This window comes from Sphaerodactylus townsendi, linkage group LG09 (assembly GCF_021028975.2).
Source record: "Sphaerodactylus townsendi isolate TG3544 linkage group LG09, MPM_Stown_v2.3, whole genome shotgun sequence".
Lineage (NCBI taxonomy): Eukaryota > Metazoa > Chordata > Lepidosauria > Squamata > Sphaerodactylidae > Sphaerodactylus > Sphaerodactylus townsendi.
This window is the reverse complement of record NC_059433.1, coordinates 51,908,650-51,935,077: the sequence shown is the minus strand read 5'-3', so window position 1 is coordinate 51,935,077 and position 26,428 is coordinate 51,908,650. Positions and strand designations below refer to the sequence as shown.

At 40.1% G+C, this 26,428-nt stretch overlaps 2 protein-coding genes across 2 annotated transcripts in view; one reads left to right on the top strand and one right to left on the bottom strand.

The window, feature by feature from the left end:
* Positions 1 to 7,083, bottom strand: part of SPIDR (scaffold protein involved in DNA repair) — a 177,920-nt gene extending 170,837 nt beyond the window's left edge. Inside the window, exons 1-3 of the mRNA XM_048508338.1 lie at positions 6,956 to 7,083; positions 2,625 to 2,780; positions 1,289 to 1,361 (exon numbers count right to left, since the gene is read on the bottom strand). Coding sequence (XP_048364295.1) covers positions 1,289 to 1,361; positions 2,625 to 2,780; positions 6,956 to 6,970 — 244 coding nt within the window. The 5' untranslated portion in view covers positions 6,971 to 7,083. The remainder of the gene's footprint in view (positions 1 to 1,288; positions 1,362 to 2,624; positions 2,781 to 6,955) is intronic.
* Positions 7,084 to 8,846: 1,763 nt separating this feature from the next.
* Positions 8,847 to 26,428, top strand: part of LOC125439339 (ethanolaminephosphotransferase 1-like) — a 44,963-nt gene continuing 27,381 nt past the window's right edge. Inside the window, exons 1-2 of the mRNA XM_048508401.1 lie at positions 8,847 to 8,944; positions 24,177 to 24,245. Of these exons, the coding sequence (XP_048364358.1) occupies positions 8,888 to 8,944; positions 24,177 to 24,245 (126 nt within the window). The 5' untranslated portion in view covers positions 8,847 to 8,887. The remainder of the gene's footprint in view (positions 8,945 to 24,176; positions 24,246 to 26,428) is intronic.

The following is a 26,428-nucleotide window of genomic DNA, read 5'->3' as shown; positions in this document are numbered from 1 at the left end:
AGCAGTGGCTGAAATGCTGTCGTTTTCCTAAGCTACCTAACAACAGCTCCTGGAAGAAGCTAGAGAAGAATTGGCGATTTCCTGAGTTCAGTCTCTTAGACATTATTCTACACTAGCTCTTCTAAAACCTGTAACATTTATCAGTCTCAAAAAGATAAAATGAATTGCAGGAATCAGATGACTGGCATAGAACACATCCCACAAATGCTATGTTAAGGAAACTTCGGGACATTTTGAACTACTTCCCAGCCACATATGCTCAAGTTGTGAAAGGGTACTGGAGCAAGGTTCAGTTTCACAAAGCACCTTAATTTTATTGTAGATAGCATCTCAGAAGAGATCCAAGGTACACTCTCTTTAAATCTGTTTATTCTTACATCCTGCCAATCACACCTGAGTGGAACGTTTGTTACATTGCCAGATATTAATACATTTCCTCAGATTCTACTATTAAATTGGCAAAACATTTTAGGGTCTTTAAAAGTGAAAAACATGTAAATACAACTAAAAATGATATTTAGACATGCATGGCTATTCAGTTGTAACACTGAAATGCAGCATTCTTTCCAAATCAACCGTGCCAGCAACATCTGTTTCACAGCTTCTCTATCACAATGTACTTCAAAAGCACTGCAAGCAGCTATCTATTGTTTTTTTGAAAAAAAAAACCCGAAGTACTTGCAGCACTTTTTGTATGTAGATTTGCAATGAATAATTCTCTTCACAGGGATTCTGCAATTTGAAAAGACTGATTAAGCTATGTCTGGATGTGCCAGTACTATCTCTTCATGATCAAATTTTCATCCCATTCCCACATACAGCACATTTTTTTCATCTTTTTGTAAAAGTTTATGTGAAAGTTGCCACATCGTTAAAAAAAGGTCTGACAACACTTATCGCCTCTATGTGACGTTCAGAACTTCAGAACTCATTTTCCACCCAAAAATGCCATAATGTATAAGTTTCAGAGCAACAAAATGTATACATAATGCATAAGTTTCAGAGAAACAAAAACATATATTCAGTACATTTTACATCACAAGATAAAAGTCATCTACTACAGAGCTAGGCAAAGCTCAGTCTTGACAACGTCCACAAATTTGAATGTTTCCCTTTGCCATAGGCATACTCGGGCAATAGTATATACAATGTCTGGTTGGGAAGGAAATGGTGTCATTCTCATTATCCCTAGACTAATACAGGAATTGTGAACCGTTGAAAAAGCTATACAAGTTAAGCACACATACTCTTATGCTGTTAACAGCAGAAGATAAAACAGCTATTGTACCTTCAGCAGTTGACTGGAGTAGTGACGTAAAGCTCTTTTTAGCTCTAGATGTTCTTTCTGAAGATTTTGAGGTCTGTTTTATAATGCAAATGATTACACAATTAATAGATAACCATTAATATTGTCCTGAAACGGAAAATGTTTGAGAGTATTCACAAATATCACTTCAGTTTATTTTATAAAGAACATTACTGATTATGCATACTAAAATCAAAGAGTTGACAATATTTTTCAGTTCGCTCTTAAAGATTTCCAGCAGTGCGTCTCTGTCATTGGCAAACCATACAGAAACACTGCTCAAAGTATCTCTAAATCATGTTACATGCTATGTTATTCTTTACATTATTTGACTGAACTGGGATTCTGCTACTGCTCTGGCAACATTCAAGATTCTTCTAGAACTTTGCCTGATTGACATCTGTGCCAGTGACTGGATATAATTAAGTCATTGGGTAAGTAGGCTGCTTATAACATCACATGATAGCTAACAAGGCACAAAGGAATGTATTTCAGCCAGACAGTAACACTGCTGAACCACCATGAAAAGATTAGCACTATGCCATAGGATTGCTCACTCTGTCCCCCAGGTACTCCCAGACTGAAGTGCGGTTAAGAATTAACATTTGCACCAACAATACCAATGGTTAATATTGACTAGTCTTGCTAATTAACTTCAGATCTGGCAAAAGGGAGTCATGGCTAATGTTGGTGCTGATTTTACTCTTATCTACAGGAAAGAGCACCAGGGAGGTGCACTACATTCCCTCAGTAAAAATCAATGAACAGAGTTAATGCATGGGTCTCCAACCTTCAATGGCCCGTGAGCACTTTTAGAATTTTGAGAGAAGCTGGTGAGTGCCATTTCAAAATGGCTGCTGCAAGAGGCAGAGCCATGCCCAATATCTTCTTCCTTGATTTGCAAAAGGGGAATGAAAAAAGTGAAGGAAAGCCTGAGGGAGGGAGAAAGGAAGAAGAAAGAATAAAAAGGAAAAGAATGGGGGGTGGGCAAGAAAGAGAAAGAAGAATGGAACCACAAACTAACTAAAATCCAGGTGCTTAACAATCCGGATCTCCCACTGCCCATGGTGATAATTGCAGGGGGAAAAACTATTTCATTTGAAAGAGGGCACCCAATAACAAGCTTTGACTTAAAATCACCCTACCATAGAGTCCATGGGTGCCATGCTAGAGAATCCTGAATTAAAGAGCAGATCATTATGTGTGTAACAAAATCCTTATAAGATGCAGACTCTAATAAAAATGTCTATTACTACATTCTTCATAATCAACATGTTTTCATAATCAACATGTTTTACCCAAAAAAATGCCATCTTACCTCCAGCATGCTATCCATCTGAAATCCATCACCACAGCGAAGCCAAGTACTCAAAACTGCAGCACCAGCCACGACTGTCCCAGCACTTGGCTTTCCTTCTACTACAGGCTTGTCATCTGGAAAGGAGGCAAGATCCATGCAGTCCACCCACTTACGCTGCAAAAAAACCACACCCAAAAATCAACCATTTCTTTCAATAACAATATTTATTAGTTTAATGTACTCGATATAACTCAAAATTATGAAGGTTTATAAAAATAGAAATAATGCAGATCAGAACATTTTAAGACTCCTAGATTTCCAACCCAATTCTTGATTATACTGTATAGACATGATTTAAGTTGAGCGAAAGACATCAAGGGGAAAGGAGAAATACATACAACCAGCAATATACTGTACTGCAAAAATTAGCACAACTGTGTGTTAATCACTATGAATGTACAATTGCACTGTTGGATTTTAAAAATCAGCAGTGTAGGACCTTGATATATTAAAGACTGACCTGAAATCTTACTCACTAGCTGTGATCAACAAGATCCACTGTTTGGATACAATAACTATTTGGTCTATCACTAGCTATGGTTAAGTGCACTGGACTTTAATCTGGGTTTGATTTCCCACTCCTACACAAGAAGCCTGCTGAGTGACCTTGGGCCAGTCACACTTCTCTCAGAACTCTCTCAGCCCCACTGACCTCTCAAGGTGCCTGCTATGGAGAGGAAGGGAAGGAGTTCGTAAGCTGCTTTATTGTTTGACCTGTATGCCGCCCTCCCCCACCCCCACAAATGGGCTCGAGCAGCTTATAGAAAAACCAATTTAAAACCCTGCATAATTTAAAACCCTGCACCACGAAATAAGGTGAATGAAGGAAATGTGAAGGGAAATGTGAAAAAGAAAAGGCAAAAAGAATCAAAACAAAGAAGCCGTATATAATGGAACATGCTCACAGGTCATAGAAAATCCAGTTAAAACCCAATTACACTGTTCATACTTTATAGCCCCTTAAAATTCTATTACAGTAAGGGAAATGAAGGAAAATAAGATGAAAAGGGAAAGGAAGTAGGAATAGCGATAAAGGTAGGGATGCCTGTGATGATGGAGAGTGCCACTGCTGTCCTCAACCATAGTTCCATCTTAGGCCCTGAAGAACTGAGACAAGTCTCACAGAACTCAGGTGTCATTCAACAGAGCATTCCACCAGGTGAAAATGCTCTGGCCCTAGTCAAGGATAGCCAGATATCTTTTGGGCCAGGGATTACTGTTATTCATAGAGTAGGGTTCTCTCCTGGGAGTGTATTTGGAGAGGTGGTCCCATAGATACAACAGCCCCACACCATTCAGCGATTTAAAGGTTAAGACAAAATCTTGAATCTGATTCGGTACTCCTCTGGTAACCAATGCAGCTGGTAGAGCTGAACTGAGAAAAGCAGGGTGTAAATCCAAACTTTCCTTTTCTTCTGTCCTTGGAGGAACTAAATAGACCTGACTAGGAGTTGAAGTAGACTTGCTTAGGAGTGTTCTCCAAGAGTGTAATTTGAAGCAGTTTTACCCTTCTAAGCCCTTTGACTTCAACAGACTTATAAAGGTGTTAACTGTTTAAGAGTATACTATATAGGATAAAGCCTTTCCCAGAAAGACCCAGTAGGGACAAGGGAATCCCCACTATCTCAACAAGCATGTAAAGACTTTTTTTCTCCAGATTTTTTAAAGAAATCCATTATGAGCTATTATATTAGCATAACTTGGTCTCTTTAAAGTGTGTTTGAACAGTTTTACACAGTTCATACAGTTTCACATCTGTTATATGATAGGTATCTATTGTAACTATATTTATGTAGCAAATGGATTTGATAGTAATATAGAGTATGCAAGAACCAATGAGTGGCAATCACTACATAAACAGAACTGTTATTAATTCTGATGAACTTTGTGGAATACTTTTTTTCTTTTATTATCTCATATCAAAAAGTAGGGCTAAAAGTTATCATGCCATTCACTGAAGGCAATGCTTCGTCAGTTCTGAATACTGCCCATTCCTTCCTGCTCTCACCCCGAAATATACTAGAGGTATTCCAAAGAAAGACACCCTGGTCCTCTAAAACTGTGACAAACATGTAGTGACAAAAATTCTATTCTTTAGCCACAACAGATGTTTTAATTAACTTTTTTCTGGAAACAAAACTGGACACATCATGAGCATCTTGTGTTAAAATTGCCTGAAAGAGAGAACAAGTGAACATCTGGAATGAACTGAATTATATTCAAGGCAGCTAACTTGCACATTCAATGTGTTTCTCACCAAAAAAATCAAAGTTATATGCTTTGAAAAATTATGTTAAAACTGCCATGTTTTTTGAAGAGAATCTATTCATGGTTACCAACATAGGCCGTGTGGTATCTCAACTATAATTTCATTGTTCCATTTATTAAATTTATGACTTATTTAAATTTGTATATCCTGTTTTGCTCCCTAGTGGGGGACCAAAATGGCTTACAATACCATTCATCCCTCTTCTATTTTATCCTACAGCCCTGTGTGGTCAGTTAGGCTGCAAGCAGTGAGAGTGGCACAATGTCACCCAGGAAGCTTTCATGAAACAATGGGTATTTGAACATGTGTCTTCTACATACTAGTCCAACCCTCTAACCATTGCACCATGTTACCTTCCACTGTATATGTAAACAGATCTTCCATGGTAGACAATTAATACCTAATCAGATAAAGCATGCTATAGAGCCCTATATTCAAACCTACGACATGACAGAGGGGTCAATCAAGCCCATTATTTTTCTACCACTATCACATCACTTCAATTTCACTAAGCAGAATTAATTTAATGTGGTCTGCAACCTTTTATTAGTTACTACATTTTTGTGAGATTCTTTGTCAATAAAATTTATCTTAAGCAGCCCAGCTTGGATGCCATCTATACCAGATTTGTCAGAAGCACCTGCTTCTCAGAGTTATATGGACAGTTGGTCTCTCTTACCAAAACTATTAGGATCTTTAAAACTGTAAAGGCCACAATCAGCAACTGGATCTACCACACTTCCTAGTTAGTGAAAACATGATGGGGAAATAGTGAAAGTCTGAAAAACTAATTGTGTCAGGAGCTCCCCCTAAGCCTTTGGAGGAGGCAGTAATTAGGCTCTTATTTTATTTATACATTCAAACAGGAGAACTTCATCGCCCACCTGCTAAGGCCTCTTCCCTCAGATTACATCAACAACACATTTATGTCTACAGGCACTGAGAGCAGAAACAAACGCCAACACTTATTTCATTGACCTGCTTTGAAACATTCATATTTTGTACAGTTTGTGAAAAATTCCAGCAGGGTAACAGCAAGCCCCTTCTGTATTAGCCATCTCAGATTTTCTGTTGAAAACAAAAGATATGGTGCAAAGAAATGCTGGGAAAAATTCTAGGGCCCTGAAACTTTTTTTACAGACACACTTGTTGCTCCTGCAGTTGTGGGAGGGCGGGGGATCACACAGCATTCTGTCAATTGTTACACTGAATTATATTATACATTATGACATCTAATTTAACTACTTTATAATTAACTTGCCATGCTTTTCAGCCTTTCAAAACTGACAATTTAGGAATTTTATGCAGAGCCACTGCCACAGTCAGCCACAAAATTCTCATAATTAAAGTTCAGTCTCACTGAAAAGCTTACATTTCTGCCAGCTCCAGTTTTCACTGCTAAATAAAATTACTCACACATATGCAGATCCCTACTATATAATTTTGAATCCTCACACTCACAGTCTGATCAATCAAATCTCCATGAAAGGTTTAAGGTTTTCAGCTTTTTAAACTTAACACGTATTTATAGTTTTATTTATTGTACATTTCTTTTGCCTAAAGTAACCCTCGTTGAAAACCAAGTGGGAAATAAACCAACAAAACTGGGTAAACTGGAACACTGAATTAAATGAACCATGGGAAATAAACAAGCAAACAAAAGGTGCAGGAAATAAACAAGCAAACAAAAAATGCAAGGGGACGCCAGTATACTCCTGCTAACCCTGAGCGAAACACAGTCCACTCTTCACTCCCAGGATACTTATTCTTCCTACTCCTCCCATATACCCACTCCCTGGTCGAAATGTGAAACATCATTTCGGGGCTTAACTCCTTGCAAGGCTCAGCGTAAAACCGAAAGGGCCTGTGGATCTACTAAGAGCGCTCAGGAGCATCCACAACGAGATCTAAAATGTTTGTGATTAATTTTTTTTTTAAGTTGGCAATGCAACTTGCAGACCACATTTCCACCTACCGCCAAAGCAACCTTTACAGCCCACCCTCCTCCCCCTCCCGGTACCTTCTTGTTGGGCATCGCAGTCTCTCAGAACCAGCCTTTCATTAGTCACGTGACGTGGAAGACCCACCACAAACTCCCCTCCCACTACCCCAGGGGGAATTCTTCCAGCAGCAGGACTAAACTCCACACCCCACCAATTTGGCGCCGTTGCCCTGGCTGCGCTCTTGATTGGGGGAAATACAGAATAATAATTGTGACGTAAGCGCCGGCGCCTTCCTTGAAGCTTCTCTCTCTCGCCTCCTGAGGGCTGTCGTGCCCCAGGACCATTATGTCTTGTTGCAACTCGGTGCGCATGCGCTCTGCAGAAAGTAATTTTTGCTACATTAATCTGTGCTTTGCTGCTGAGCATGAGCAGCCCGAATGTATCGGAATTCTCTTAAAAGTCAGTAGTAAAGTATATGTTAGTTACGGTAACATTGGGTTCCCTGAGAATGCATTTATTTATTATGGGAGGGATTACCAGCTCCAGGTTGGGAGATTCCTGGAGTTCGGGGAGTGGAACTTGTGAGGTTTGGGAAGGGGAGGGACGTCAGCAGGCTATAATGCCATAAAGTCCACCCTCTGAAGCTGCCGTATTTTTCCCAGGGGAACTGAGCTCTGTAGTCTGGGGATCTGCTGAAAATCTGGGAGATTTCCAGGCACTACCTGGAGGATGGCAACAATGAAGAATTGTCCATCAAAACAATCCTGCTGGATCAGACCAATGGTTCATTTAATTCAGTATTCTAGTTTACCCAGTCATCAACCAGCTGGCCTAGAAGGCTGGCATAGAGAGCTTTTAGCACTGGAATTCAGAAGTTTACAACCTGTGCATACATCCCTGAAGTTATCATGGGTAGTAACTAGCTGCTGATTGACATATGCTCCATTAATCTGTCCAGTCCCATCTTAAAGCCGTCTAGGTTCATCATAATGTCTACTATGATTTGACCCTTATTCCATATCATGAGCAAAGTAACAATTCTGTTTTTGTGAGTTTTCCAACAATTATTATATAGTTAAACTGCCTGGCACAATTTTTCACCACTTGTCACATGAGTTCTGTGATCACGATACAAAATAACTGATTTATGATGTCAGTATTTCATTTGAGCTTATGATGGGTAAGAATCAAGTCAGAATATGTTACAGATCATTATTACTTCATTAATGGATTTTGATTCAGATGCAACAGGGAAAAAGAGCCAGGATAGTGGAGTGTTGCCAGGTGACCTTGGGCCAGTCACAGTTCTCTCAGCCCATACAGAGACAGGCAATGACAAATCACCTCCAAACATCTCTTGCCTTGAAAACCCCATGGGGTTACCATAAATCAGCTGTGACATGACTGCAAAAAATAAGCATCAGAGAGACATACGCTCTATTATAATGTTAGGATTGCAGCCATTATGACAAAATTGCGCAGTCCTAGGGGCAATTTTCTGTGAGTAAATAGCACTGAACCATAGCAAGAATCTGAGTAGACCAGTTTAAAAATTTTCAATAAGTCTAATATTCACTAAGTCTAATATTTTTGACAGCAAGCACCCTTTTTTTCAGTAAGTAATGACCTTTAGGGACGTCCGAAATAAGCAACCCTGCGATGTTTGGAAGGATTTCACTGAAAGTGCGAGCCGTTTTCAGAGAGGGCGCAGAAACACGAGGAGCAGGAGAATAACAAACGCGCCTGCAATGCCAAGATCAAATGGGTCCCTCGAGTGTAACCCACAACTAAGGGCCCACCTCTTCTCCACAGAAGCGTAGCTGCACTTGGGCGAGGAGCCACACCACTTTCACGTGCACCCGACCTCCTCGCAGCGAGGGAGTGGAGCGAGAGGCGTCTCTCCCGCCTCCTTGTCCTACTCCCTCTCCGCCCACTCCACTTGAAGCCGAAACAGAAGCGGAGCGGCGGGAAACCCGGCGCAGAAGGCGCGAGAGGACCCAGCGGCCGGTATGTGGTCCATTCAATATGTGACTGCTGAGCAGTTAGCCGGCTTCCATCAGTACAAGGTAACGCTGCTTTCAGGGCAAAGCCAGGTCTTCAGCAGCTTCGCCCTTCCTTCCCTTATGATGCCCCTTTCTCGGAAAGTAGGGAGTCGGAGCCCGCCAGTGCAAAGAATCTTCAAGCTTGTTCCTGGAATGGCTTCGTGTGATCCATTTTATTTAGTTTGTCGCCTCTTCTTTTCAACTAGTTGATAGTTTCCTGCGCGGAACTTCTGCGTTCGGGGCAGCGGGTTTCTATTTTTAGGAAAAATCAGTGGCAGGTAATTTTTATTCCTTCTCCAAGGAATACGGAGCGCGGACAGACTTAGGGAAATCTGGTTTTAGTGAACAACAGCCTCATAAATGCAGAAGATGCAAAGCGATTAGGAGAAGAGGTTGGTTTCTTATGTTACATGTCATCAGGAATACCAGTTGCTGTGATGTACCAGCTGCTTTGTCCAACCCCAAAGTGTTTTAACATGCACTTTTCTCTTGCTACATTAATAATTTTATTGCATCTTTATTATTACTATCTTAAAATGACACAGAATATTGAAGCTTGAGATGTAACTCTGTGCCCCCCCCCCCCCCGCAGCAACTCCCAATAGACAAAAGAAATTCCAGCTGATGTTCAGGCTGCTGGTTATCTGGTTTGTTTCTGTACCTACAAATATTTGTTTACTAGGAATTTTAATTCTGTGTGGTTATATTTATTGAGTTAAGCTATAATGAAATAGGTGTGAATGTTAAGGAGGAGAATGAGGGCCAAAGTGTAGGGAGGAATAATGAATGAAAGATTCTGGGTGTGTGCATATATGAGAATAAAGTGGCTGTTTAGTAAAATTAATAATATACAGGTTCACCAGTTTAATTAAAATGATTAGGTAGGGATTCATAGCAAAACGGTGGAACGTGACTTGAAGGTTTGAGGTCCTAGATTTATTGCTGGCTTCTCTAACTAGTTGGATTCTCATGTTGTAGAACGAGGAGGATCTTTGGGATACACTCCTTATCAAGTTGCAAGTGCAGACTATTGGCTTGACATTGTATAATGTAGGTCACTAGGGCATTACTATTCTGGATGACAGTATAGAATTTTAATCTGCCATCTTGCCACTATTTGACCTGGATGTGGACTATTATTTCCTTGGTTGTTTGTTTTGTTCTCATAAGTCACCTCAACATGCTACAGTGTTGCAGACAGCAACTGAAAATCACTGAAATAATGACTGATATTATGGACAAGGCAGCATCTGTAAGATCAAAAATAGAGACTTGCTGTGTTAGCGCATTGTGATAGGCTCTTTCAGGGCCATGATAACATATAACTAAGTAGATGCCCATAAATTCTGTAGAACATTGTTTCAAGTTGAGAAACTGGAACATGAAATAAGGGTTTAAGTTGGTAGTTTTATTGATAGGGTAAGAGAGATCAGCTTGGATAAATAGGTGGGATCTGGGAATAGTACTTTGAACATAACCATTTGAGATACATATCCAGGCATCCTACCAGAAAATATAGTGGTCTGGAACACACAATATTTGCTGCAATAGTTAAACTGAGGTCATTTAAAATATGTCTAAAGGCTTTCATTTAGTATTGTGCATCACTTGTATTTTGTCTTATACAACGTAAGTGCTATCAAGCCATAACTAACTTATAGCAGCCCCAGCAAGGGGCTGTCAAGGCAAATGAGAAGCAAAGGTGGTTTGCCATGGCCTTTCACTGTAGAATCTTCCTTGGTGGTGTCCCATCCAAGTGTCAATCCTGCTTACCTTCTAAGATCTGAGAAGACTGGGCTATAGCCTATGGGTTAGATTTGGCCATGTTGGCAAGGGCTGATGGGAATTGTAGTCCATTAACATCTGGAGAGCCACAGTTTGCAGACCTCTGGGCTATACCCATCTTCCTTCTGGTTTAGCTTTGGAAGCTATTATCTTTCTCAAGTCTACCATCTTAACTGTGGCTATGCTCTGTACACTGAAGAGCAGGATGTGTACAAATCAATTAAAAATTAAAATCAGAGTTTTTTATTTAAATCAGATTTTAATAACATATATGAAACAATACATTAGAGCTAAAAGATGTCTAATTTTGTAGAACAAGATCATATACTCACAGTATTTAAGAAAAATGAGTTCCAATAGTTCATAGACTTATGTCTCAGTCTCATGGTATTCCAGAAACGTCTGCATTTAGGTTTCTTTTTTTCTGTCTATCCAATGGGACTCAGTGTTCAGTGTATCTATCATTGCAGTTATGTGGTTTTACAGTTCACAAACTGGATTTGTGTACCCAAAAATTCATTATTTTCTGTGTACTTATTTCCTGCCCATCACCAAAGTGGGGTACAATCAAATAACCATCATAAAATCTCCTTTAAAATCCATTCCCTTCCCATCCAATCCCCTACCCTAACCCTCCCTCCTAAAAATACATAATCATCCATCCCCCATAATGCTCCCATTTCAGAAATTGGGCTGATCTCACTAACAGCAAAAATATTTTGGAACAGCAAAAATATTTTGAAATAAATAATACATACAGGTGAGAAATAAACAACAGGCCCGTTTGGGAATATTTCAAAGAAGCATGCATGTTAGATGTAAACAATGCAACAACATCATGATAAGTTACTTAGAAAGCCATGATTAAACTGACTTTTCCTGGCTAGTGATTTAACTGTTTAATTTAAATCAGATCCACCCTGTGGATATATACAGGTGAGAAATAAACAACAGACCTGCTGTCCTTCTGGAGATTTGTGCATGCAGAGTCAATTAGGAGTTTTCTTTTTATCATTATAGCATAGTAGTTTATTGCACTGTTTAGTCGAGTTGTATGGAATCATGTATCTTTTGCTGCCTTTTCGTCAGCTGCAGTAAGCCATTTTATGTATTGTTTAAGATATACCCTATTTTAGACTGATTTTTTTGCCTCTGCATTGTCTTCTAATCTTGTCATCTTAGTTCAAATGTACAAACATTGTAATCTGAGCCTTTCATGCTTAATGGATGTCTTACTATGGTGTTTAACTGCATTGTTTTTTCTTTATTTTGCAATCCACCTTCAGTCTTGCTCAGAAAGGAGGGCCATAAATAAATAAATCCCTTACCTCTTTCTAAAAATGCAAAATATCAGAAGTTCAGTTAAGATTTGTTAGTTGCAGAATAGAGAAGAAGTCTAGCAATACACGTGAGACTGGAGAGATGGTCAGTAGGAAAAAACATCAGCATATTTGACCAACCCATTGCAGAAATGTTCAAGTCTTTTTGAATGTAATGTTCATTGATATGAGATTTACCATAGAGACCAAGTTTGGGAATATTTTAATGACGTAAGACTGGCATTCATGTTAGATGTAAACAATGCAACAATATCATGAGAAGTTACATAGAAAGCCAAGATTAAACTGAGTTTTCCTGCCTAGTGATTTAACTCTGTTTAATTTAAATCAAATCCACCCTGCAGAAAAATAAATATAAGATAATTACACTTGCTAATTAAGCTTCAGCAATTAAGTACACTATTTAAACATTAAGAAGTATTATTTCCTGCCTTCTCTAAAATCTTAGATCAGTATTTCATTTTTGATATATTAAGTCAGGGGTCCCCAAACTTTTTAAACAGGGGGCCAGTTCACTGTCCCTCAGACTGTTGGAGGGCCGGACTAAAAAAAACTATGAACAAATTCCTATGCACAAATGATTGTAAAATGTTTGATTTCACCTTTCAGCCTTTCTGTCATGGTCTGTTTTTAGAACAGTGACCAAAGTATGTCAAGTACAGGGTGGGCTCCAAATATTGTTGGGGAGGCTGTGGAATACCTTCCCCTGTAAAAAAAAAAAAAAGCAGAACTTTCCCAATGAAACATTCCATCTAACCCAAGATCAGGTATCTTCCTGGGTTCTTTCCTCCCTAGCAGCCAGCGAGCGATTCGCCAGCCTGGCTGATGCCAATGGGAGTGAGGCGGAACAGAAAGCCTGAGAGCAACACATGGAGTAGCTGAGGGAGGGAGGGCCAGAGCAGGCATTGCCACATGTAAGGTTTCCAACTCTGGGTCAGAAAATTCATGAAGATTTGGGGGTGCCATCATGTAACTGCAATCAACAGCCGTTGGGGCCGGTTCCTCCTCTCCCTCGAGCCCCCACTGCACATGAATGAAGCTATCACTGCCATGCCTGGCGGGCCAGATAAATGCCTTCAGGGGGCCACATTTGGCCCCCGGGCCGTAGTTTGGGGACCCCTGTATTAAGTCAACACAGCCCAATAGCTAGGTATTAAGCTCTGCTAGGTCTCTCTCTCTCTCTCTCTCTCTCTCTCTCTCTCTCTCTCTCTCTCTCTCTCACACACACACACACACACACACACACACACACACACACACACACACACACCTGCCATTTTTGTAGTTCCAGGCACATTGGAAAAACAGGTTAGTCAAGCCCTTGATTAAAGGGCTACTAGTGCTGTGCTTGACCTCACAGGTCATGTTGTATAAGGCTGATTTAGACTAAACTCCCACTTTATATTTTACCGGAGGTGTATGGGAGGGAAATGGTGCCCAGAAACTACTCTTTCTCTGGGCACCCTGCCCCCTGGCCTGCATGGAGGTCGGGGACATGGCCCAACCCGGCCCCCTCCCTGCTTTTTTGAGACTCCACGGGGGGGCGGATCTCAGGATGGGGCCACATCCCTGACCGCCATGCAAGCCAGGGGCTAGAGTAGCGGGGCTATGCCCCGAGCTCTGCCCCGCTCCATGCAGGCTCAAAAGCAGGAACAGCGGGGCTCGGGAGCAAAGCCATGCCCCAACCTCCATGCAGGCTGGGGGTGGGGCTCGGGGGGGGCAGGACTATGCCCCCGAGCCCCCCTTGGCATGGAGGCGGGGGCTGGGTCTTGGTGGCATTTGGTGATGTGGGGGTGTGCCTGGTGCCCCCCACATGACCAGAAGGCATGCGCCCGAGAACATGGGTGACCCCATGTTCCCACTGCAGATACGCCCTGCATTTTACTCACAGCAAGTACAATTACTTTAAAAATATTAGAATTCTGTAGAATTAATAAGAGACGTTAGATTTAATCTCCTTTATTCAGCATTACAAACATAAAGGGAACTCAAATGGCAAGTGAAGCATTTTCCTGGTCCTCACAGGAAGGAAAAAGGCTGTGCATCGAGTTGTCTGACACACTGGAGGCTTAGGGCACAATCCCACACAGGTCTCCTCAGAATCCTACTCAAATCTGTTTAATGTGCTTTACTTCCAGGAAAGCGCTCTTGGGATTGCACAGTCTCCTTGGGTCAGCTAGCCTTGGAACACTGTGGAACCCTGAAAACTTTCTGTTTAGCAATTATTTACATTTAAAATACCTACTGGTATGTGTGTATGTATGTGTGCATAAATGTATGAAAAATGGGAAAGTAGATAAATAATTGTGCGCTCTGTTTCAAATATTTAAGATTCCTTCCACATAGGAAGAAGCATTAAGACTGGGATGGAAATAAGCAAACTAAATGAAACAGACTGTCATGTGTCAGGAAAGATGCTGGTGTAATCATGGGCTATGTAGAGAACACCAGGTTCCACATTCCACATGGGCCAAAAACAGCGGTGTGAAAACGGTGTGAAAATAGTGTAAATGAGTTTAAAACAGTATAAAAGGGTTTATACCATTTTCACACCACTGTTTTTGACCCATGCGGAATGAGCCATAGGGAAGGAGCAGGATCAAAGTGGATGGGAGAGGCAAGGGGAGACAGAAGAGAATTAAAGATTCTCACTTCGGTCAAAGACTCCCTGATTTGCTTTACAGCTGAATTCCATGCATGCTTAATTGAAAGTAAGTCCTATTCTGTTTACTGGGGCTAACTTCCAAGAAACTGAGCATATGAATTTCACCCTTTTATTATATAACTGTTTAACAATGAAAAAGGTAGGGATTTATATGTGCAGGTCTGAACTCTCAGTTTGGTGGTTCCTGTCCCTATCCTACTATTCAACTGAGGAAACTTTATATTCATTTAAATATTTATATATCATCTTTCATTTTGTCTCAGAGTTTAAATCCTTCTTCCAATATAAGGAGGCTTCCTTCCATTTAAATTTGGTCAGGTGTCCATGAGCTCATTTTAAATATTTTTATGGAATGTTTTTTAATATGTATGTTCACCGCCCTGAGCCTGGCCTTGGTCAGGAAGGGCAGGATATAAATTTAATAAATAAATAAATATCTACATGAAGTTCTTGAGACAAATCATTCATAGCTTTGGTGTTGGTCATCATCACTATGTAGGTGATACTCAGCTATATACAGGGCCAGGGAACGCTCCTTCCACACTCCCGCCACACCCCTGCACCAGTGTGCGCCCAGTGCGTCACACACCCTCCCATCCCCTTGGTGCTACACCACTGGCTCTATATATCCCTATTCAAATCTGCTCGTAATGCAGTAGAGGTCTTGAATACTGCCTGGCTGCTGTGGTAAATTGTTGAAGAGTGATCAAATTGAGTTTGAACCCTGAAAAGACAGAGGTAATGCGGGGGAAAGCAGAGATCTTGAAGGAAATTGTGATCCCCACTTCTGTTGGACTTCAGCTGACCTTTGATGAATCAGTTAAGAGCTTTGGGGTTATGCTAGACAAAGTGTTATTACTGGAGATGCAAGTTAATGCAGCTGCAGAAAAGACTTCATTCCATCTCAGCCTAGCCCAAAAGATGACCACTTACTTTGGTTCAACTGATCTGATCGCCTGGATCCGCACCACAGTAACCTCAAGACTAGGCTACTGTAATGTGCTGTACATTGGTCTCCTGTCAAGATGGGAACCCCCAGCTGGTAGAAAGCCATGGCTCAGCTATTATCTGGAGCAAGCTGGAGCCCGTATATTGCTCCCATTCTGCAAACAGTCCACTAGCTGCCCATCAGTAAACAGGCTCAATTTAAGATATTAGCGATCACATATAAGGCCTTCATGACCTTGGGAACACAAATCTCCAAAACAGCATCTCCCCTATGCTCTGCCACAATAGCTTTGCTCATCTGAGCAAGGCCTTCTGATGGTACCAATCTGCAAATGGGCAAAATTAATAACTGCCCATATGCATGCCTTCTCTGTTGTGACCTCTACTTTGTGCAGTAGCCTACCTCAGAAGGTCAGGCTTTTTACAAGCTATGTAAAACTGAAATATACAAGAGGACTTTTCTAGACAGGCAATAGGCTTGCAAGCAATAGGCTTGCTAAATTATTTACATTGTGACTTGGATAAATTATTAGGGAGTGTGGCCTATATTACTATGTATAGCTTGCTGAAATTAGGATCCTACTATGTAATTTACATAGGATCCTTACAATGTAAGTCATATGTATTGTATAAATTGTTTTAATGTATTTATTATTGTTTTAATTGTAATATTGTTTCATTATGTTGTTTGCCGCCCTGAGCCCTTTGGAGATAGGCGGGGTAAAAAAAAAAACTATGAATAAATAAATAATTTTTTTGCATTATTATCATCAACAATACCTTTATTGATATATCAACAGGGTATAAACACAAAGTTAATTCTTTGCTTCAGTAATGTTTTTATATTTCTGGTTGGTTCTGCAACCCTAATCCTGTTTCACTGTTTATTGAATATCCCATCCTACTGATAGTACACTCTGTGTAATTTACCTTGAGTTCAAGTGAGAAAGGTAGACTATAAATAACATAAACAAATAATTAATAAAATAAATATATAATCTACCCACACTGTTAATGGTTATTCCTGAACAATAATGCATCTAAAACATGTTTTAAAAATAATTTTTATTTTATCTGGGGAAAAAATACAGAAAGGAAGAAAAATTTGAAAATGAAAATTAAGTAGACATTACATGGATCTGCATTTATAATCTTATAAGTTTTGTAATAATTGTGATAAAAATAAACTTATTAACTAGTATATTGAATAAAAACAACTTTGATTGTTAATAATTTAAATGGTCTAATTTTCTCATTTTTTTAAGCTGATAGACACATACATATAATTTTATATACATAAAAATATTATGCTGTTTTAAGAAATCCTTACTCTAATCAAGATATTGGAAATAGTATATATTCTTAACTTAAAATTGTATGGATATGCACAATGTTTTCAGATATGTGAACTCTAACATCATAAATGACTGTGTATATGCCTAAGTAAATCTTTCTGTTATATAACACTTAAAATATGGCTCCCATTTCTCTTTAAGTATGTTCTGTTCTATTGATGAAATTAGTCAGTTTGGCAAGAATTTGAAACATTTGTAGTAGCTTTTACTCACCTTCTGTCACATGGGAATAGTGTGCAACTGCTTCTATACTGAAAGTTGTTTATCAGCGGATTGCCAATGTCCAGGTAGGGCCTGGAGAGTGCCATCACAGTTTAAATAATAGCTTCTCAGCACCAGACTGCTGATAAGCCTGTATCAGGAGGAAAGCAGAGAGTGGATATGCAAGATGTTATAGCAGTGAGTTCTAAGTACTATCACAGGAAAATCAATTTGAAATAAGTGCTTGCTGTTTATAGATTGCCTTTAGAGATAGTTTTGTCAGCTCATACTGTGGACTTTAATAATTTAAAGTAATAAAGTGCACCTAGTATTGTTGGGATTTTGCAAGTGTCTGTCACAACTCAAGTTATAAAAGGGTTAACTGTATGTAAATAAGTTGCTGAAGTCACTGTTTATGACCTGATCTATTGATTAGCTATTGGTCAGTTAGATAGCCATTGCTTAAATGAGGCCCTTTCTGCACAGCAAATTCTGAGTGGGTTACAACCAGGATTAATGAACCCGGCATAGCCCCGGGACCTTTGCATGGCTGGCTGTCCCGTGGCATCGACAGGGGTGCGTGCCTTCGCACAGAGGCACTTTTTGTTTACTTGCCTGCCTGCCTGCGAAGCACAGCACAAGCAGGACCGATCCCCACCCCTGGGCCATGATACGGCCTGTTTCTCCTGTGTGGCTCCGCAGATGGGAGCCAGAGAAGGGTTTCCGAGAGTCACACATAATGTGATTGTCCAAAAAAACCCAGTTGGAGGGGGGGGGGACCATAGTGGATCCACATTAGGATCGGGATCCATGCAAAGTTCCCCCCAACCCGAGTTTTTTACCGGGTTTATCCTGGTTTAATTGGCCCGTGCGGAAAGGGCCTGATAGTGAGCACGTATATCTGAAGTTATAAAGTTAACTCTGTTTCTTTGTTTAAGCAGGCATGACACCACCACGACCATGAGCACGAGGCAGTAGATAGGCACCAAGATGTAACCAAACATACCAAACATACAGTAATGTAGATGTGTAACAGGAGATAAAGGATTTCTTATTTTATCTCCATGTTACCCTCCCTTTATAGTTAGTAAACTCATATATAAAAAGCAACTGGGAATCTGCCTCTTCTGGTCTACTCTGCTAATATATATACACACCCAACAAGTATCCATGGATTTATATTCCTGTTTGGAAGTAAATTATGGGAAGACAGTGGGAGTTATTCCAACTGGAGCTGATTATACTGGCTATGGATTTATTCCTGTAATCAATTATACATGCTACCAAACACATGGGAAATTTATAGTGGGGAGGAAGAGCAGTCTTATTGGAATGGTTAATTCATGCAGTTAGTGCAGAGAGGAAACTGAATCCAGAAGCTTTAATGTTCTCAAATCTATGTCAGAGCTGAACACTAGGCATGTGACATTAGCTATGCATAAGGAAAATTAAGGTTTTGCCCTACCCGTCTTGAAACTCTCAATGTCCACACGTTAGATGTTATGTGGGCATGGTGGTTTATACATGCAGTTCCTAACATGCATATGTGCTGTATGACACATGAGATAGGTGACACACCTTCAGGAAATATTTTAATTGTACTTTCTAGAAAGAAGCAGCTGCAAACTGGGATAGAGGCAAAGTCAGTGCTCTTTTCACCATGAGATGACATCTCTGACCCAATGAGATCCATACGAGTTCAATGCGGATCAATTTATGGGATTTCTAAATATGTTTAGTATCATCATCACCAAGTAGCCACGCACATCCTAATGCACATCATACTATCATAGTTGTCATCTCTTATTAGGTTACTGGGAAAAAGACAAACCTCAGTGTAATGAAAGCAGTGATGTGAGAGTATTCTTTTTTTAAATAACTGGAAGATGCTACCAAGGCGAGCTAAATGTAGCTCTTTCTCCTGCCCTACTGTGGGGCTTGAAGCGCGTCCCCCTTCTCAACGAATTTCCTGAATTGGAGTCTGGCTGGGAGGAAAAAAATGCTTAAAGCTCTAGAGTAGCAGGCAAGAAGTGGTCAAACAATCTTGGGCAAAGCAGAAGTAATTAATTCACTTGCCAGTCCATGCCTTCCTGTGTCTATTGTGCAGGTAAGAATTTGAATTGCCTATAAAACAGGGAGCCCTGACCTGGGTAGACTAGGCTAGCCTGATCTTGTCAGATCAATAAGCAGGGTCACCTTGGCCAATATTAGGATCGGAGACCTCCAAGGAATACCAGGGTTGCGATATGGAGGCAGGCAATGGCAAACCACTTCTAAATGCCCCTTTCCTTGAAAATCCACCAGGGTTGCCTTGACAGTAAAATAAATAAAATCGGAAAAATATAATCCTGTGTAGCTGAAATTTGTCACAGGATCACTTGGTGCAAATTCTACATGTGTTGTCCCCCAGAAAACCCCCAGTCATTTGTGTTTATAACTGAAACAACCCCCAAAAATTGAATAGGGAATAGTAATAAAAAAAAATGACTTAACGTAACTTATGTAAAACTAATTTGTATTTCCCTATTATTTATTAATTTTATTTACCTATTTAAACAATTTTAAAAGCTCTGGTTTCTGCTATTTAACTCTTAGAACAATACAATGATATTAGTCAACATAATTGACAAATAACAATATTAGTCAATATAATAATTGACTAATAAAATTAGTCAATAAAATAATAATATTAGTCAATATTAGTCAATAACAATATTAGTCAATATGTTTTTGTATTACTTTTTATAAATTGCCTTGTTTTTCTAAACTGGAAGAACAGGTTAAACATTATAAACATCTAATTGTTGTTTGGATCCATTAAAATAAAAAACTAAAAATGAGTAGTCATCACTTCTGTTTTAAAACTACTACATTAGTAGCAGGAAGTCACAAGACTAAAAAGGATTTTTCTGGCTTAATTTCATCATAGCAATTACAGAGCACGTTTGCCTTCAAAAATAGATATTAAACCACATTTTGGTCTGCCGCTGTGCCTGAGATAATGTTGTACCTGCAGTATTTATAATGTTGTCCTTTAAGTAAATATCTATTTTTATGTTATTATCTTATTTTAACATCATTTCATACATAATTAACATCTAAAATAGTGACTGTCACTATAGGATATTGATTTTCTTAACCTATTTTGTGCCATGGTGGCTCTTTCTACATGGTTTTATACATTATTTTCTATAATGGTCCATTTTCTTTCAAGAGAGATTTGATAGCATGTCTATAATCAAGTTACATTATGCCGATGTTGAATGAGGCAAATTTGCCTGTATATTTCTTATGGAACTAGTGCTTTGTTCTCATTGGTCTTGTGTAATTAGCTGCAAGTGTATTTGTCAATAAGTATACATACATACCAAACATGAAAACAGGCATGTAAGGCAAAATTCAGTGCTCATGTGCTTTCTACCTGCAATGTCACTTGAAATTCACCTGCTTAACTTATATAAATTGCACTGTGCTTCCTATATTTTAGTGATAGATGCTGGACATCAGACCAAGTGAGAACAGGCTTACCAGCTCCCATTGGGAGCATGGGATCCCATTCTTAAAGCTACCATTTCTCACTTCTTCTCAAAACAATGGTGAAAGAAAAATCAAATAAAAATGGCAATTAAGCCAACAGTGTGACATCCCTTCTGGAGGGGACCCAGAAGTGACATCCATCCTCTTTAAGTATCACTGGAAATTCTGTTTTACTATAGATTTTCCACCAATTGCTAGAGGTGTGACATCACTTTGGGATTTCCCAGAAGTGATAAAACACCATCACCAATGGTCGTCTTCCAATTTCTCCCCAATCTTCTGTTGATGTGAGGAATGGACAAGCTGGAGGGAAGGGGGAAAAGGCAGATTTGCAATGAAAGAGGTAGGAGGCAATTTTAGAAATAATAAGGGAGATATCCTGCTAGATAACTTGATCCATCCCATGAGAGGACTAGCTTCTAAACTGCTGCAAGCAGAACAGCAGACTGACAATGTAGTAGTTAACTGCAGTATAAAATCGCTTCTCCACCTCATTCTACCCCATTTACAAAATAAGACAAATGTTTTCTACAGTTTCCTGTAAAAGCTTGATTCCTTAGTAATGCACTACATGTATATCCAAGACAAGACATGGAATCTTCAACAGAGTTCCCCTGCTTGAGCTATCTGCTCTGGATTAACCTTTAGTTCTTGCTTTCTGATTATGACATAGTTACACTTTTGATTTTGTAATTGTGCTATTGTTTTGTGGCAGGAAACTAATGTACAAGATTAGTTGTTTGTCTTAGATGAATGGAAGATTTTGGGTGCTCCACGTAGATGCTTGGACATGCCACCTTTACTATTTGGCTCTGCACAAGAGCCCAGTTTCTACCTGTTTTACCACTGGGATGTGCCCCAGGCATACAGATGTTATTCCTTTACAGCTGATTTTCTGGACTCTACTCTTTGGTTCCTTGGGTTCGGCCACTGACCTACTGCATTTATCTTCTTGACCCCTCCCCTTTCCAGGTATCAGAATTGTGTCTTTAAAATATTGATAAAATTAACTGAGATCCATGCCTTCCTTCTTCCAGCAACAAAATGTCTACTTCTAGCAGCTTCTAGAGAAACATAAGAATTTGACTTTTGAAAATTCTACTTGTTGAAGTCAAACTCATTAGATGCTTTCTCATATCTGCTGTTCCATTTGAGTTCAGCTAGCCCTGCAGAGAATAACAGACACTCAAATAAACTAACAAGGAATAATTTCCCCCCAAATTAAAGTTGCTATTTTCTTTTAAATTAATTTAAATTAGGGGGTTAGAAGGGTGTATCTCTGCTAAGGATAGTCTGTTCCACACAGCCTAAATAAGACATCCTGGGGACTCTAAAAAAGGCATCCTGGGAAGGCATCCACACAGCTTTCTTCCAAAGAGATCCTCAGGACACCCTAGTATGTATATATGTATTTTAGCTCAAGGTGTCATTTTTGGAGAATGCTTCAAAAGCACTTTTCCCCCCTAAGCCGCCTGCAAGACATGTCCTGCATGACTGTGTGGAATGCAGAGCTCAGGAGGTAACTTATTGTTCCTGCCCAAATGTTTTGACCACTGGTCAGTTTCACCCTCAGCTTGCACCAGACATTTTGTCATGCAACAGTTGCCTGCAGACCAGTTGCATAGCTACCACGGGGTGTGGGGGTGTGTGGTGGTGGCCCTGCCCCAGGTACGTGCCATTGGCGTCACATGGGGGAGCAGAAAATCACCCATCCCTCAGGCCTGGCAGAAGCCTGGAGCAACCTGGAGGGCTAAGCCAGACTGCTTTTTCAGCCAGCTGCTCTTTGGTAAGTGGGGCGGGTGGGCAGGCCCACCATTTTGCCCAGGGCACCATTTGACCCCCCTGCGCCACTGCTCCAGACTAGATTACTGTAACTTCCTCTATGTAGGGCTACCCCTGAAGTTGCTCCAGAAGTTACAGTTGTTATAGAAAACAGCTGAATGGTTCTTAACAGGTGTCCCCTGGAGGGCACATATCCAACTTATGCTTCTCCAGCTGCACTGGCTTTGGATCAATTTTCAGACCAAGTTCAAAGTACTGATCTTTACATTCAAAGCTCTGTCTCGGATCTTCATAATTCAGAACCACCTGTAAACCTCCCAGAGAATCTTGTGCGTTTTCTTAGACAATCTTCTGGTGGTCCCCAGTCCAAAGCTCATCCAATTGTCCTCAACCACAGCCATAAAATTTTCAGCTATGGCCTCTGCCTGGTGAAACTCTCTGTTCAAGGAGACCCAGGCCTTAATGATCCTCTCTCAGTTAGAGCCTGTAAGACATATTCTGCCAGGGCTGTGGTTGAAGACAACTATTGTTTTACATCTATAGGGATCTTTATTGCTGGCTGAGACTCCCCAAACCTTCCTCCTTCTTCTTTTCCTGCCAGTTCCCTTTTGTAGCCTCCCCTCTCTTTTAGGTCCACAACCAGACTGTTACATATATTCTTATGCCTCTGATTAGTCTAACTTGGATGTTGTTTAGAAAATGGGAAATTGTCAATTATTCAGGCACCACTATTATGGATTTATTATATACTTTTAATGTAAATCATATATTTTATTGTTATTTGCTTGTAAACTATTAATGTAGTGTTTTTATTGTGAACCACTGTGAACCCTGCTTTGGCAGCAGGAGAGCAGAAGATAAATATAATAATAATAATTTGTGAGATTAGTACAAAAGATGCTTACATTTTCATTCTAACTTTATGACAAAACATGACAGCTGTTCCTAACCTCTTTCTAATTTTGGTTAATGGCAATTCCAAAAAGAAAAATAATAATACAGGAACAAATACATCATAGAAAGGTTGTTTTTTGTGAAGCTAGCTAAGAAATGTTTAACAAAATATATTATCTGTTAAGGTAATAGTGAATCAATTTGAATATGTTGTTGTGTTCTTGATTGTCTGAATATGGAAGATGTATAAATTAGATTGCTTTTCACATTATTGTGGTTGTATAATATTTCCATTACTATGAATTGCTATTTTTTAAACAGTAAATGTAAAGCTCTATTTTTAGGGGGGGAAACCCACCTATTTTTAAAAAGTCATTTACACTGATATATTGTAAACAAAACCAAAATTGAAGTGACCATGGCAAACATACTAATCAAAAACACATGTACACCACATGCAAATCAAGCTTACTAATTGCATCCTTTACACTTGTTAAAAGGCAAATGGTTCTTTCTCCCACCTTGGACATTCCATAGGTATATATACTCCATTTGCTTTACTACCATCAGATCCTCTGAAGATGCCAGCCACAGATGCAGGCGAAACGTCAAGAGAAAATGCTACTTAGAGCACTGCCATATAGACCAGAAACCACACAACATTCACATTAAAATATCACTTTCTTCACATCAAGCAAACTCAATGTTTGAAAATGTTCTGTTTTAATGCATATGTGTTTTGCTTGCAGTACAGAGCTGTGGATTCAAACCCGTTATCTGTATATATTATGCAGCCATTATGGAACAGAATTGTAAAGGTAAGATTCTTCCTCAATTGAGGATAATTAAATAATGCTTTGAATATGATTCTATGACATCTTTTGTTTAGATGACTGGCTGTTTTGTAACAGTGAATGAAAATCAGAATATAAAAACCATCACTATAATTATTATTTAAATTACATTATAATTTTAATAGGATACTGTACAAAACAGCTCTTTTAGATAGATAGAAGTGGGGGGGGGGATTTACTTATTATTTACAATATTTCTATGCCAGCTCTTCAGAGTCCTGTTCAAAGTGTCTTACAATTAAAAATGACCATATGATACACAAGCAGTTAGACATTTATTTTTTATTTTGAACAATTTTTGCTGCCTTTCCACCTGGTCAGGGCCCATGAGACAGCAAAACCACGACCAAATTTCTTTTTGCACCAGGACATTGGTGCCTGCAGGAGGTGCATTTTTAGACATATAAGCACCATAATTTCAGCATATCATCAGGAGACTGTCCTTATGCTACTCCCCAAGTTTGGTGAGGTTTGGCTCAAGGAGTCCAAAGTTATGGACTCCCAAAGGGGGTGCCCCATCCCCCATTGTTTCCAATGGGAGCTAATAGGAGATGGGGGCTACAGTTTTGAGGGTCCATAACTTTGGCCCCCCTGAACCAAGCTGCACCAAACTTGGGGGGTGCCATCATCTCCAGATGATACCCTGAAATTTTGGTGCTGATACATCCAAAAATGCACCCCCTGCAGGAACATCCTAGAAATTCCCTGCCTCCAAAGAATCTTGGTTCTGCATTGATTTTTCTGCAGTGCTGTCAATGGGGCCGTTGCAGGCTTAAAGGGCACATTTCTGAAGGCACAGTCTCAAAACTTTCAGGGTCTCATCAGAGATTGCTCCCCTAATGATACCCCCCAAGTTTGGTGCAGTTTGGTTCAGGGGCCAAAGTTATGGACCCTCAAAACTGTAGCCCCCATCTCCTATTAGCTCCCATTGGAAACAATGGGGGATAGGGGCACCCCCTTTGGGAGTCCATAACTTTGGACTCCCTGAACCAAACCTCACCAAACTTGGGGGGTAGCATAAGGGCAGTCTCCTGATGATACGCTGATAATTTGGTGCCGCTAGCCTAAAAACCGCGCCCCCTGCAGGCAAAAAATGGAAAACGACTAAAATACGCAAAAACGAACCCAGCATTTTGATGCCCCCCACAAGGTGATGCCCTGGGCAGCTGCCCACCTTGCCCAATGGGCATTATGCCAGTGTATATAGTAGGCACCAGGCAAGTTTCAAGGGGGAGGGCATTACAAAAGGGAGGTTCTACCATGGAAAATGCCTTGTCTGTAATTGTTACCTGCCTCACCTCTGAAGGAAGGGGTACAGAGGTCAGAACTTGAGAGGTAGATCTTAACTGGAAGACTAGATAGTATTAGAGGAGGTGGCCTTTCAGTTACTCTGGCTGACAGCCCTTTAGGGCCTTTAAAGGTAAGTGGCAACACTTTGAATTGTGCCTGGAAACATATGGGTAGCCAGTGCATATCTTTCAGCACAGGAGCAATATTTTTCCTGTGACCAGCTCCTTACAAAAGCGTGGCTACTCCACTTTCCAGTTGAAGTTTCTGAACCACATAGCACACTTTACAGTAATCTAATTGTAATGTGATCAGAGCAAGGACTAATGTGGCCAGTTCACACTTTTTGAGGGACAGCTGTAGCTAGTGGGCCAGTCAGACCTGATAGAAGGCACTATGTGCCATGTAGGAGACCTGAGCCTCCATAGGCCAGGATCTAGGAACAGTCCTGAGCAATGAGCCTGCTCCTTCAGGGGGAGTGCAAGCCCTTCCAGAGAGGTTGGATCCTCAGTTCCCAAGCAACTTCTGCATTGACAAACAGCAGCTAATTCTTTTGTGGACTGAGCGTAAGTTTATTGGCCTATATCCCATTGCCTTCTCCATCCACCAACTTAGGAATTTCACAGAACCACCTGGCTTAGTGGTTAAGAAGAAATAGTCACAATATGCACTGTCATCTGCATATTGATGGCACCTCACTCGAAATTTCCATGTCGATGTTAAATAGCATAGGGGATAAGATGACTCTATATAATAAATGCCTTGGGGATGAGAAACAGTCTAGAATCACATAGAATTATTTCAAAGTAGGCAAAATAATGTACTCTCAGCTGTGTTCAGTCACATTCCTTTCAAGTTTT